General features: G+C 46.4%; 1 protein-coding gene across 1 annotated transcript; it reads right to left on the bottom strand.

Annotated features, from left to right (window-relative positions):
* Positions 1-8360: 8360 nt before the first annotated feature.
* Positions 8361-13681, bottom strand: LOC123086644 (probable magnesium transporter NIPA4). Its single transcript, XM_044508419.1, has 9 exons — positions 13362-13681; positions 11922-11978; positions 11153-11243; positions 10897-11057; positions 10670-10797; positions 10419-10556; positions 9746-9838; positions 9140-9245; positions 8361-9057 (listed from the first exon to the last, which is right to left on the bottom strand). The coding sequence occupies exons 1-9, from the start codon at positions 13516-13518 to the stop codon at positions 8867-8869; spliced, it is 1122 nt and encodes a 373-aa protein (XP_044364354.1). The 5' UTR covers positions 13519-13681; the 3' UTR covers positions 8361-8866.
* Positions 13682-14261: the final 580 nt, after the last annotated feature.

Raw genomic sequence — 14261 nt, 5'->3', positions numbered from 1 at the left:
ACCTTGGTGACGATGAAGGGGCCTTCCCAAGAAGGAGCAAGCTTGTGTGGTTTGTGCTGATCCACTCGGAGAACCAAATCTCCTTCCTGGAAGGCTCGACCTCTCACATTTCTGGCGTAGAAACGACGCAAATCTTGTTGGTAGATGGTCGACCGGATCAGAGCCATCTCCCTTTCTTCCTCTAAAAGGTCGACTGCGTCTTGCCGCGCTTGTTCAGCCTCTGCTTCGTTGTAGATTTCAACTCGAGGAGCATTGTGAAGAAGATCACTCGGCAAGACTGCTTCAGCTCCGTAGACCAAGAAGAATGGAGTTCTTCCGGTCGACCGATTAGGTGTGGTCCGCAGTCCCCAGAGTACTGAGGGAAGTTCGTCGACCCAAGCTCCAGCCGCGTGTTTGAGATCACGCATCAGTCGAGGCTTCAATCCCTTAAGAATCAGTCCATTAGCTCGCTCTGCTTGTCCATTCGACTGCGGATGGGCGACTGAAGCGTAGTCGACCCGTGTGCCCTGGGAGTTGCAGAAAGCTCTGAATTCCTCTGAGTCAAAGTTCGACCCATTATCCGTAATGATGCTGTGTGGGACTCCATATCTGAATATTAGTTCCCTGATGAAGCTAACAGCAGTACCGGTGTCAAGGCTCTTGATTGGTTTAGCCTCGATCCACTTGGTGAACTTGTCGACTGCCACCAGTACATGCGTGAAGCCACTTCGTCCTGTTCTCAAAGGACCGACCATGTCCAATCCCCATACTGCGAAAGGCCAGACGAGTGGAATGGTCTTCAGAGCCGACGCAGGCTTGTGTGACATATTCGAGTAGAATTGACATCCCTCGCACTTATCCACTATCTCTTTTGCCATCTCATTCGCCTTTGGCCAGTAAAATCCGGCTCGGTATGCTTTGGCCACGATGGTCCGAGAGGACGCATGATGACCACAGGTCCCCGAGTGAATATCATTGAGGATGAGTCGACCTTCTTCTGGTGTTATGCACTTCTGACCAACTCCAGTCGCGCTTTCTCTGTATAATTGTCCTTTGATTACGGTAAAGGCCTTAGATCGACGGACGATCTGTCGAGCCTCTTCCTCATCCTCCGGGAGCTCTTTCCTCAGGATATATGCGACATACGGAATCGTCCAGTCGGGAATGACCACCAAAACCTCCATGATCAAGTCGACCACCGCTGGGACTTCAACTTTAGTCGGATCTGTGGCACTCTTGGGCTGTGGAGTTTCTTCGGTGAAAGGATCTTCTTTGACTGACGGAGTGTGTATATGCTCCAAGAACACACCACTCGGGATGGCTTCTCTCTTGGAACCTATCTTTGCTAGATCATCAGCTGCTTGATTTTTCAGTTGGGGTATATGATGGAGCTCCAACCCCTCGAACTTCTTTTCTAGCTTCCTCACTGCACTGCAGTATCCAGTCATGGTTGGGCTTCTCACGTCCCACTCTTTCATCACCTGATTGACCACTAAATCCGAGTCGCCATAGACCATCAGGCGACGGACGCCGAGTGAAATGGCCATGCGCAACCCATATAAGAGGGCTTCATATTCTGCCTCATTGTTGGAGGAATCAAAGTGAATCTGGAGCACATATCTGAGCTTATCTCCTCTGGGGGAAACCAGGACAACCCCAGCACCGGAACCATTCAACATCTTAGAGCCATCAAAAAACATGGTCCAATGCTCCGAGTGAACTTCAGTCGGCTGCTGCTGTTCAATCCACTCGGCAAGGAAATCTGCTATTGCCTGGGACTTAATGGCTTTCTTTGCCTCAAACTTGATATCAAGGGGAAGAAGTTCAATCGCCTATTTGGCCACTCGACCAGTTGCATCTCTGTTGTGCAAAATCTCTGATAGTGGAGCGTCGCTGACGACTGTGATGGAATGATCAGAGAAATAATGAGCAACCTTCTTTGTGGTCATGTATATTCCATACACAAGCTTCTGATAATGAGGATATCTCTGCTTGGATGGAGTCAAGACTTCAGACAAATAATACACTGGGCGCTGAACTTTGAGAGCTTTTCCTTCTTCTTCCCGCTTGACCGTTAGCACAGTACTGACGACTTGTCCTGTGGCTGCGATATAGAGCAACAGAGGCTCTTTGCTGATTGGAGCAGCAAGCACCGGCTGGGTGGAGAGCAGAGCTTTTAGCTCGGCAAATGCTGCATCAGCTTCTGGAGTCCACTCGAACTTGTCTGTCTTCTTCATCAGTCGGTAAAGAGGTAATGCCTTTTCACCGAGTCGTGAGATGAATCGACTTAATGCGGCCAAGCATCCAGTAAGCTTCTGGACATCATGCACTCGCACATGGCGTTTCATTCGGAGAATAGTGCCAATCTTCTCTGGGTTAGCGTCGATTCCCCGTTCGGAAACGAGAAAACCGAGTAACTTGCCACCAGGAACTCCAAATGTGCACTTTGATGGATTGAGCTTGATATCATACCTTCTGAGGTTGGCAAATGTTTCGGCGAGGTCAGCGAGCAGGTCGGAACCTTTCCGCGACTTGACAACGATATCATCCATATAAGCTTCCACATTCCGACTGATTTGAGTGAGTAGACACTTCTGAATCATTCGCATAAATGTGGCTCCGGCATTCTTGAGGCCGAACGGCATGGTGATATAGCAGAAGCACCCGAATGGAGTGATGAAAGCTGTTTTTACCTCGTCGGGCCCGTACAGACGGATCTGGTGGTACCCGGAGTAGGCATCTAAAAAAGATAACCTCTCACATCCCGCGGTCGAGTCAACAATTTGATCTATGCGAGGGAGAGGAAAATGATCTTTCGGACAGGCCCGGTTGATGTGCTTGAAATCAATGCACATTCGGAGCGACTGGTCCTTCTTAGGAACCATGACGACATTAGCGACCCACTCGGAGTGGTATATCTCTCGGATAAATCTTGCCGCCAACAGTCGAGCCACTTCTTCGCCAATGGCTTTTCTCTTCTGGACGGCGGACCGTCGAAGATGCTCTTTGACTGGTTTTGCAGATGAGTCGACTCTTAGGCGATGCTCAGCCAGTCCCCTGGGAACACCTGGCATGTCAGCGGGCTTTCATGCAAAAATGTCCCAGTTCTCACGGAGGAACTGGATGAGCGCTTCTTCCTATTTTGGGTCGAGTGTCGTGGAGATGCGGGTCGGAGCTGCTTCGGGGTCGGTCGGGTGAATGTGAACAGGCTTCGTCTCACCGGACGACTGGAATGCAGACTCTGTGGCGGGCTTCTTGGATCGCAGCAAGTCACTCGGATCTGCGTTTTGCTTGTATTCTTCGAACTCGACTGCCGTCACCTGGGAATCAGCAATCTTGGAGCCCTTCTGAAAGCACTCTTCTGCCTTTTTCCTATCACCGGTGACAGTGATCACTCCTTTGGGACCGGGCATCTTCAATTTGAGGTATACGTAGCATGGTCGAGCCATGAACCGCGCGTAAGCTGGTCTCCCCAAAATGGCATGATATGCACTTTGAAAATCCACGACCTCAAACGTCAACTTTTCTTTGCGAAAATACTTTGAATCGCCAAACACCACGTCCAAAGCTATCTGGCCGAGTGACTCGGCCTTCTTCCCTGGTATAACTCCATGAAAGCTCATGTTACTAGTGCTCAGTCGGGACATCGGAATGCCCATACCTTTCAATGTGTCTGCATACAATAAGTTCAGCCCACTTCCACCATCCATCAGCACCTTTGTCAGTCGAGTGCCTTCGACAACTGGATCGACCACCAAAGCTTGCCTCCCAGGGGTGGCAATATGAGTCGGGTGATCAAATTGGTCGAATGTGATGGGTGTTTGAGACCACTTCAGATAATTTGCTTTTGCGGGGGCAACCATGTTCACCTCTCGGTTAATCACTTTCAGTCGACTTCTGCTTTCCACATCTGCAAAGATCATCAGAGTGGAGTTGATATGCGGATATCCTTCCTCACTGTCCTCCTTGTCTTCGGCCTTGTCCGACTCCTTCTCCTTGTCCTTAGACTGTTTTCCCTGAAACTGCTGGATCAGGAGTCGACATTGGCGAGTGGTGTGCTTCGGGTAAATGATATTCCCCTCTTCGTCTTTCTTCGTGTGAATGTGACATGGCATATCCATCACGTCGTCCCCTTCTTTATCCTTTACCTTCTTGGGGTTCCAGGATCCTTTTGGTTTCCCCTTAAACTTTCCTTGAGTCACGGCCAGAGCCTCTCCAGGAGCTGCCGGTTCAGCCTTCCGCTTCTGTTTCCGACTGGTGTTTCCTTTTTCCGACTGACTCGGCTTGTGCTTGCCGCTTCGGAGTTGGTCTTCTTCTTCGCCGTTGGCGTACTTGGTAGCAATCTCCATCATCTGACTCAAGGTCATGTCACCGGTTCGACCAAACTTCAAACTCAGTTCTCTGTTCTTGACACCATCTTTGAAGGCGCAGACTGCCTGATGATCAGACACATTCTCCACAGTGTGGTGCAAAGTGATCCACCTCTGAATATACTCTCTGAGAGTCTCATTAGTTTTCTGCACGCAGACTTGCAACTCTGTCAATCCAGCTGGTCGCTTGCAAGTTCCTTCAAACGTTCTGATGAACACTCGGGACAGATCTTCCCAAGTGTAAATGCTGCTAGGAGGTAATTGAGTCAACCATGCCCTGGCAGAACCTTCCAGCATGAGGGGCAAGTGTTTCATGGCCACTTCGTCGTTCCCACCACCAATCTGAACTGCCACTCGGTAGTCTTCAAGCCAAGTTTCAGGCTTTGACTCACCAGTGAACTTGCTGACTCCTGTTGCCAACCTAAAATTGGGAGGGATAACTGCGGCTCTGATAGTCCTGCTGAAACATTCAGGGCCAGAAACATGCACTCGACTGCTTGTGGGCACATCTCTGTCGAGTGCACCTCGATGGGCTCTGTTCCGATCGACCAACCCTTGCACGATAATGGATCGCGCATCGAAGCCTGGTTCTCTGGGGTCGACTGGAACCCTACGCCCTGTACTGTACTGACGCCTATCATCTGGCTGCCGAGGAGCGTAAGACCCACCCCCCGGAGGGGAATAGGGCACTCGACGTCTGTCATCTCGGTCGAGTCTGTCATCATATTGATCTCGCCGATTCCCGCGCCCTTCGCACCGCGGAGGCGATCTGGGGCTATGCGCCGACTGAACTGTATTCACAGTGACGGATCGACTGTGAATTCTGTTGTGTGACTGAGACACGGCTGAATTCTGATCTCCTGCTGCCCGGAGTAGATCCCTGATCTGCAGCAAACCTCTGCCAGCTTCCGACTGCGAAGGCTGGATGGACTCTGCTATACGGGTCGCAGCTGCTAAATTCTGAATTGGGGTTCGATATACCTGAGTCGGCGGGAAGAGTTGACGTCGACTGGTGTCGGGAACTCGTTGCCGCGCGCGCTCGTCGAGTGCTCGCTGAAGGTTCTCCAGTCGAGTGCGCTCGGCCAAATTGGCCAGACGCGCCTCCTCCAAGGCACGAGCCTCGGGGGTTTCTCCTGCGATGGGAATACGCAGGGGATCCTCGTTCCTGCGGCGAAGTTCCTCTCTTTGCAGAGAGTCGAGTGGCTCGGGCTGGTACTCTTCGTAGCCTCGTGTAGGGTCGTCGCCGTCACCTGCTCCACCACCACGGGCGAAGCCAGGGGGACTGTGGGGCCCGTCGACCATCAAGATTTCCGCCGCTGGATCACTGCTACCGCACTCGGATGCAGTCTCTACGGAGCCAGTCGACTGATCGAACAAGCCGTAGAGAGGTTCGTCGGGCTCGATTGCCGCAACTTGGGTGGTGGCCGATTGGCGAGCCACCGTGTGCCTCACCCATCGCTGAAGCCTCGACCGGCCTGAGCGCTTGCGCTGGCGGGAGACCGGGAGGGTGGACGATAAAGGAGCCGACCGATACTGGGTCGACGGTTGCCGCAGCAGAACGCCACGGACACATGCGCGAAAATGCGTCGCACCGCGGACGGGGAGCGCATCCACGTCGAGTGGAGCCTCCTGGAGCCATGCGGAGTCGTCGGCGATGAAGGCGAGAGTGCCGAGACGGACCTCTTGACCCTCGACCAAAACTCCAGCAGACACCATGATGAAAGTACTCGGAAGAATCGCAACTTTCTCCACAAAATCGCTAAAACACCTGCCCCACGGTGGGTGCCAACTGTCGTGGTTCTAAGCCTGACAGTAGAGTGGGGGGTAGGTATGGAGAGGCAAGGTCCTAGCTATGGAGAGGTTGTAAGCACAAAGGATGTACGAGTTCAGGCCCTTCTCGGAGGAAGTAACAGCCCTACGTCTCGGAGCCCGGAGGCGGTCGAGTGGATTATGAGTATATGAGTTACAAGGTGCCGAACCCTTCTGCCTGTGGAGGGGGGTGGCTTATATAGAGTGCGCCAGGACCCCAGCCAGCCCACGTAGGAGAGGGTTTAAGGTGAGTTAAGTCTGGGGCGTTACTGGTAACGCCCCACATAAAGTGCCTTTACTATCATAAAGTCTACTTGATTACTGGCCGTTGCAGTGCAGTGTGCCTCTTGACCTTCTGGTGGTCGAGTGAGTCTTCGTGGTCGAGTCCTTCAAGTCAGTCGAGTGTGTCCCTCGTTGGTCGACTGGAAGGCGACTTCTTCTAAGGGTGTCCTTGGGTAAGGTACCTAGATCAGGTCCATGACCCTACCCTAGGTACATAACCCCATCACGCCCCGCGCCGGTGTCCCACGAACAGGGGGGAGAAGGGCCCCGCTGCCGCCGCGCCCCCCGGGCTTTGCCCGACGGAGCTCGCCGGCGACGACAGGGGGGAGGGTAGGAAGGAGGGTTCGAGGATGCAGAGGAACGGATCCCCCCCCCCCCCCGGCGCGCGCGGGCGCGCCGCGAGGGGGTTGGTGGGGGAGGGGGGAGCAGGGCAAGCCTGGAGGCGCTCGCCCGGCGGCCGGCGGCGGCGGAAGCAGGCGAGGAGGCCGGCGGCGGCGGGGGAGGAACCCTAGCGGGGGAGGAGCTCCTTCCACCGTCAAGTGACTCTCATTAATCAATATGCTCACTGTATTGTTTTCTCACATTGAAAATCTAATATATACTCATTCTATACATATATCAAGCTACAAGTCGTACTCATGTTTTACCTGCTGCTGCACCAGTACCTAACAATACATAAATTATGTTGTTCATACCAATCACATAATCATATCTACCAATCTGGATTTTTCACATTTTTGTAACATCACACTTCTTGCATTTCAAAATTACTAAAAGGGTTGTGTGTGCTTTGCTGCGCCGTTCGTGTTGTTGGGTTTCTTAAAAAAAATCACTTTGTTTCAAAATATAAGGTGTATTACTTTTTTGAAAAGTCAAACATTGTAATTTGATCAAATTTATAGAGAAATCTATCAAAATCCACAATATCAAATCGGTATTTTTAGATTCAACCCGAAATGAATTTCTATACATTTTTTTGTTCAATATTGTGGATGTTGATATTTTTGCTTTGAACTTGATCAAAGTTAAAGAAATTTGATTTTCTTAAAACCTAACACCCCTTATATTTTATAAGGGATGGAAATTTAGTTTGACGGGTAGGGAAGATGATAGAGTGTGTTTTATTTTTATTTATAATGCGGTGATTTGGTGGGCCTTTCGTGGTGTGATTCTGTGTTATCCACTAACCAACCTATATTAAACTGGGGAAATTTTCGTGTTGGTTGTTGCATGTATTATATTGATGCTACAATATCACATGGTGGCGCTTATTTTTTCTAGGTTGTAGGAGGGTGCGTGGGATTGATATGTTTTTATAGGTTGTTTGCTGTTGATTGATTTAAAAAATCCTTGGCCCAATAAAAAATGTAAACCAAATCAAAATTGAATATCTCGATTGAATGAAAGAGCTTTAAATGTTAGGAACATAATGAACTAATAGAATTGAATGGGAGAGCTTAAAAAATTGTTGACCTGGTCAAAATTAGATGACCCAATTTGAAGCCATACAAATTTGAGAGCATAATTTATAGTATAAAAGAATTGAATGATGGAGCTTTGAGAAATTGTTGAGCCGGTCAAAATCCGGTGATCAAATTCTAATTGAAGACCTCAATTAAATGTAGGCTCTTTAAAACTATGAAGCTTAGTGTTATAGAGTATTAAGCCTACATATATCTCAAATACACTCTCTTAAGAACTAATCTCACTGAGATAGCAGTATACTTGCTGTAAAAACATTGACTTAATATTTCTCTATAAGAACACTTCTTTATTTGCTTTCGTTTTTCTCTCATGCACAGCTTGTTGCTTTAATCAAATTAACTGAATTACATTTTCAAGACGAGGGAAAAAAATGGCATAACGCAGTGACCCATCCTCACGAAATATTTATGCAGACATGCAAATTAGGTTCGCCAATTGTCTACCAAAAAATATGAATTGATAATTACACAGATAACAATTGGCACCAAACTGGGCAGCAATTTATGAGATAGGTACAAGAAAAAAATGAGGTTTGTTTTTCCTATATAACATCTTCCTAGAATCAGATAAGCCCAAATTGCAGCATAACTGCTTGACTGTCTAAAAATGAAAAAAAAGGTATAATAATAAATGGTGCCACTGTATGTAAGTACACTTCATCCGGTTTTCCAGAACTGGTTGGTATTCCCGAGTAACCATCCCTTGACTGACCTCATGTTTGACATCATCCCTCGTTTTCTCCTTATAAAAGGTGAAATTGTAATCCAGGAAGGAGCAAGGATAATACTATCAACTTGTAATTTCCATAACCGCATTCTATCCAACAGCAAAGATGAGATAAAACCTCCAAGTTCAGTTCCTCATCAACCAATCCTGCCTGAAACTGTGCACGGCAAACTTTGCTAAGAGGTTCCTAGCACATATGGGCAAAGGAATGTCCATCAGGCAATATTCAAGTCTTTGTATCTAAGAGGAAGCTCTTGCATTAGGTAGTGATTATCAGCCTTGGGGAGTGACAGTGGCAAGGTCTCCTCATCCACACAATCTTGATATTTTAGTGGAAGAACCTCAATGGCAAATGCAGTCTGACTAGCATGCTTTGAGCGTCGTGTAGACAAAGTCGGCCCAGTACCTATTCAGCACAAAATCCCATTAGACCTTGTGAGATTCTGTTTATAATGAAGATGCGTAAAATGGCTAAACTCATGACATACTGTCATTCATGTCCTTCGTCTTGTGAAGGAGAAATGTTCCAGAAAGGATGGTCACAAAACCACACATTTCCGTGACAATCTGTGTTGGATTTTGCCGATCCCAATCCTGCATGTCAATGAGCTACGAGCTGAGGAGAAAATTCTGGCATGATGTAGGTATCTTTCTATGAGAGTAACAGCATCAATGAAAAAATAAGGTATGTTGATCAAGATAAAAAGCACAAGTCATCAGACATAAATAACAACCACAGCAACATTGCGTCGTAATGGGTATGCAACTAGAACTTAAAGCACCCCAACATCCATAAATATGCAGAGTTAAATATCATAGTGGTCCAATTACAATGGTCATGTGGCTTGCATTCAGGAAAAAGCAATAATCCTAAACTACAATTTCAGTGGCACTATATGCTCAGATGTCCTTGTCATCGTGACTCGTGAGAGCTATTTTCAGGTAAACCTCTAACGGGCCGCTTAGGCACAACTTATAAGAGCAAGACATGAAAGTAGAATCACGCCACAGTCCAGCAGCAATGTTTACAACATTTTACTTTAAGGAAGTTCAGTTGGCAATAAGGGTGCACTGAAAACGATGCAAAGTGTTACCTTGAACATTATCACACTGGCTATAATTGTTAGCGAGGTAAACATCACGTAATATATTGGTGAGACAACTGCTGTATTAAAGGTGTCCAATGCCTGCAATTTACAGATGAAATAAAATGTTGTTAGCACCAAACGTGATTTGCTTATGTTAGTGGCTCAACAGAAAGAAATTTGAGTGCCAATAGAAAACATATAATGCCAAAAAGCAGCATGCATTAGAGAGTTGTTAGAACATTCCTTATAACATGAAGCCCAGTTCCATGTCATGTACGAAAAACTTTATTACATATTGAGGAGAGTAACTTGCAGAAGGTAATGACCTTTTCTTTGAAGGACCAAATGGTACTACACATTCTACTGTAGATCAACAGAATGAGAGATAGAGATAACTAAAGCTAAAACTACAAGAAAAAATATTCACGCAATTAGCTAGAAGGCCCTCCATATGATAGGCAAAAGGTAAGGTGATGCCCCGTTGGCACCAAATGTGCATGTGGCATCGTGCGGAGAAAATGCCAGAAATAGGCATAGATATTCTCTTGGGTGATGTGATGCACTGTTGAGTTTGCGTGTAACAGAAAACATTTTTGCTCCCTCAAGTTCCCTATCCAGCTTGATGCACCAATGCACAACTCTATGGCATCAATAATAATATAGAAACTGAAACATTTACCTTGTTTAGATAGTTTATCTGGGTGCTTACGCAGGTAGCAACAATTAGAGCAAAAGCCCAAGTCTGAGGATAGAATAATTGGTTCACTCCTGAGAATGTTAACTTCAATGCAATTCCAAGAGCCTTTACACTCATAACCTGTTAAATTCTCACTATCAGATGAAAAATGGGATTCAGTGAAAATCCCATAAAGAATTCTCAAGATGAATTATGCTATAGGCAAGAGTTATCTGTTTGGGGAAAAGGCATACGGTGAGAGATCCTAGAAGAGAACAGACTCCAATGTACACCATGATGTTTGTTTGTCCATGTTGAGGGACAACAAAATATATAAGAACCAGGGCTGCCACCACTACTATAGTCGCATATGAAAGAAAAGCTGACAAAACAAAGAAAACAATATTGAATCCATCTAGTGTGTGAAATATAAATTAAGTTAATAATGGCATTGTCATCGCTATCTTTCAGTTGCAAATACCTGGCTCAGTTGCAAGATCCCAAACTTCCCTTACAGAATCAATATCACGCTCCTGTGGAGCATGAAGTGCAATTGTGATCGATCCGACTACACAAAGAACACAACCAAGTATACCAAATGTGTGCAGTTTCTCCTTTAGAATGGAATGAGCAAGTGCAGCACTGCAAACATTTAGAATGGACTGTTATTTCAGTTTAATAAGCAGCAAGCTAAAGCACATTATTAACAGTTTTCTATGGAACTCCTATGACTGTACCTGATGATTATACTGAGTGCTCCAAGAGGAGTGACAAGAATAGCAGGAGCAAATGCATAAGCAGCAAAATTAGCTATTTCGCCAACAATCACTGTCCATAGGAGACCATGTGAGCAAACATTAGTCAAGTTTCTTTTGGTCAAAAGTATTAGTAACATTTTCCTAAAAAAATGAGTCGGCAACTTTGCTAGCATAAAAAGACACTTAGAAAACTTATAAAACCCTGAAGCCAACTCTGTCAAGTTACACTCAATAAGATTCAATAGATATTTTGAAGGAAAAAATGGATTTCTATTCCCTAAGAACAGCAAACAGCTGAAGTATCACATTCTGATGACAAGATTTCATTTGCTCTCAAGCCACTTTCATGGTCCAATATTGTGTCTAAATATGCTACATCTAGCCAAACCTTATCAAAAACATGTTCTTTTTCCTGCACTAACATCTGCCTCATTACAAATTGTTAGTTTCTCCTATTATAAGTTACAATATCAATCCCAACTCTTAAACACTAAATCATCTTCGTGTGTATCTGCGTCCCTGAGGAAATGGACATCACGACCAATGTGAGGTGACTGTGAGAGCCACCAAAAATCTCATCATGGCCAGGCGTTTAACAAGGAAAAATAACAGTGGGAAAATGATCAGGCAAGACATGCTACGATTGGACGGAAAGCACTGGTCCCGAATATGTGATAAACCAAATAAAGGAATATATTAAAAATTAGAAAAGTGGCATAGCGTTTAGAAAGAATGGAACGCGACTTACTTGAAATCATGCCTATCCACCAAAGTGGCTCCACTAAGTAAGAATACCCTCCATAACCTGTTTCATGTAAATAAACACCCTTATTATATTCAGCACTAAAATTTGTAGGAAGTATGATTAAATAATTTATGATACGAAGGATATAGGTGCAATGGTGCATTGGTCAGACTTCATGGTTACTAAACTGAAATCACCAGCAAACTTCGTCGCTAGGAATAACAAAACTATTCAAGTTGTATACCAAATAGTAAGCTGGGAAATTGATCATTTTAACCTGAGTACCCAACAAACTAAATAGCCACACTGATCAACACAACAAGACGATATAAAACACAGGCTGCTCTGAGATTTACTGGTTCCCTTATCATTTTCGGAAAGGGCATGTTTGAGTCATTGTCTCTTTAACAGAATGTGGCAGTAAACCACTTCAATCGTGCAAAAGATCTCAACTAGCCCAGATCTATTCATGATTGAGGAAGCTCTGTGCAAGTAACAACACCAAATTTGATTTGAATCAATCAATCCAACAAAACAGAAATCCAGGTAAAGATCAGTGGCCCCATCAGATAGTTTGACCTGAAAGCTCGTGACAAGACATACTGAAATTTCAATCTAAAACAGCATTCACTCGCAACGAGCCACCGATAATGGACGCCATTCATAAGCATATTTAGCAATGGAAGACGACCGCGGAAGGCCATCCCAGCCTCCCTCCCCCAAAAATCCACTTCCGCAGACTCACTCATCCCAATTCCAACAAGAGAAACTCCAGACATGGAACCAATGCCATCGCAAAAGGTAAAACAAAAGAAAAGAAAAGAAACTTGATCCTGGACTGGATTTTCATGTAAGCTTTCGGACCAAAACAGCACAGCGAAGCAGCGAGAACTTTCAACGACGAAACCAAATGATTGCAGTCTTTTTCACACCGCGGAAAGAGAAGAGAATCAAGCCATCCAATTGCAACGGAAAGATGCGAGTCTTCGCTCTGGAGTCTGGACTCAACTGGACTCCCCGCGCGGCCAAATCTACCGCGAAGAACGCGCCCCCCTGTCCGAATTTTACCAGCGTCGACTCCACTCCTCTGTTCTGACCCACGAGAGCAAGAAAAAGTTCCAGCGAAGTTGCAATGATAAGCAAACTCCATTGCTCCGAGGAATCTATTCGATTCAACTGGTCTGGACCGCCAATCTACCGGAGAAGAATAAACCGCGCTGCTCCCTTTTGTTTTTTTATTACCAGAGGCAGATCCCTCCCACCAACCAAGCAAAGAACAGCAACCAAAACCAAACTCCGCTCGATTCCGCTACCCATCACTCCAAATCGGCCGCCCCAATCGACCCCCTCGCCGACCAACCAACCCGCACCGGCGAGATCCAGAGGCCAGAGGAAGCAAGCAAGGCAGCAGTGGGGCCTCAGCCACCGAGTGGCGCAACTCACCTGCGCGGACGCCGGAGTCTGCGGCCCTCCTGAGCCCCATCTTCTTGACGATGAAGCTGGCGCCGATGAAGGCGCTGGACGACACTGCGAGGGCCAGGCCCTTGGCGTTGTCCGACGACATGCCCCCGAACCCGGCTGAAGAGGAGGGCGCCGCCATGTCCTCGCGAGCGCCTACGACCCTGGCTTGCCTCTGCACTCCGCCGCCGGCTCCGCCGTGTCCGCCTACACCGCCGACATGGGGAGCGGTGGGGGAGGAGTCGGAAGCGGGAGGGAAAAGCAAGGCGGAGGAACAAAGTAAGAATTTTAAGGGGAGGGGAGCTTTGTGGTGCGTCGGGGCCCTCGTGGAAGCACCTATTTGTGTTAATGTTTTGTTTAGTTAGGAGTCCTAATCAATTGACTTGGAGAACTTTGATTCCTCTTGTCATTATAGGTGGAGTTTTTGTGCTAAGATTGTTTTGTGCAATTTTGAGTGTTGAGAAATATATGGCGCAAACGTTCATAGGAACATCATACTTGTTAGTTTTTACGGACACCGCCAACTTTCATTGTGCAATCGCTTATGTAGTAGTGTGATCTCAATCATTATGGATTTGATTGACATGAAAGCGGTTAAAACATCGGGAGCTATTTTTTGCACCGTTATCCACTTATTAAGTGAATGTAGGATCCAATTAAGGCATCAAATCGTTAGTTGCTATACATATAGTGCTCCATAAAAAATTAATTGTTGGTACCGGTATGTACATAAACATGTATAGTGATATCATCCAGGAGTACCTCTAGATATAATAGGTATCGCACATTTTTAATACTGATTCATGGCATTTTTTTCAATATTTTGTATATTCATTTTAAATGTTTAGGTTCCTCGACAACACTTTCGATATCATGAAATTTGGC

The sequence above is a fragment of the Triticum aestivum genome, chromosome 4A, assembly GCF_018294505.1.
Source record: "Triticum aestivum cultivar Chinese Spring chromosome 4A, IWGSC CS RefSeq v2.1, whole genome shotgun sequence".
In the NCBI taxonomy this organism is placed as follows: Eukaryota; Viridiplantae; Streptophyta; class Magnoliopsida; order Poales; family Poaceae; genus Triticum; species Triticum aestivum.
This window is presented reverse-complemented; position numbering and strand designations above follow the sequence as displayed.

Excerpts from the sequence above, each read along its gene's own strand:
- LOC123086644 (XM_044508419.1), bottom strand. The coding sequence starts at position 13,518 with ATGGCGGCGCCCTCCTCTTCAGCCGGGTTCGGGGGCATGTCGTCGGAC. Across the intron at positions 11,979-13,361 it reads AGACTCCGGCGTCCGCGCAG|GTTATGGAGGGTATTCTTAC; the intron begins GTGAGTTGCGCC and ends TACATGAAACAG. Across the intron at positions 9,058-9,139 it reads GACGAAGGACATGAATGACA|GTACTGGGCCGACTTTGTCT; the intron begins GTATGTCATGAG and ends TGTGCTGAATAG.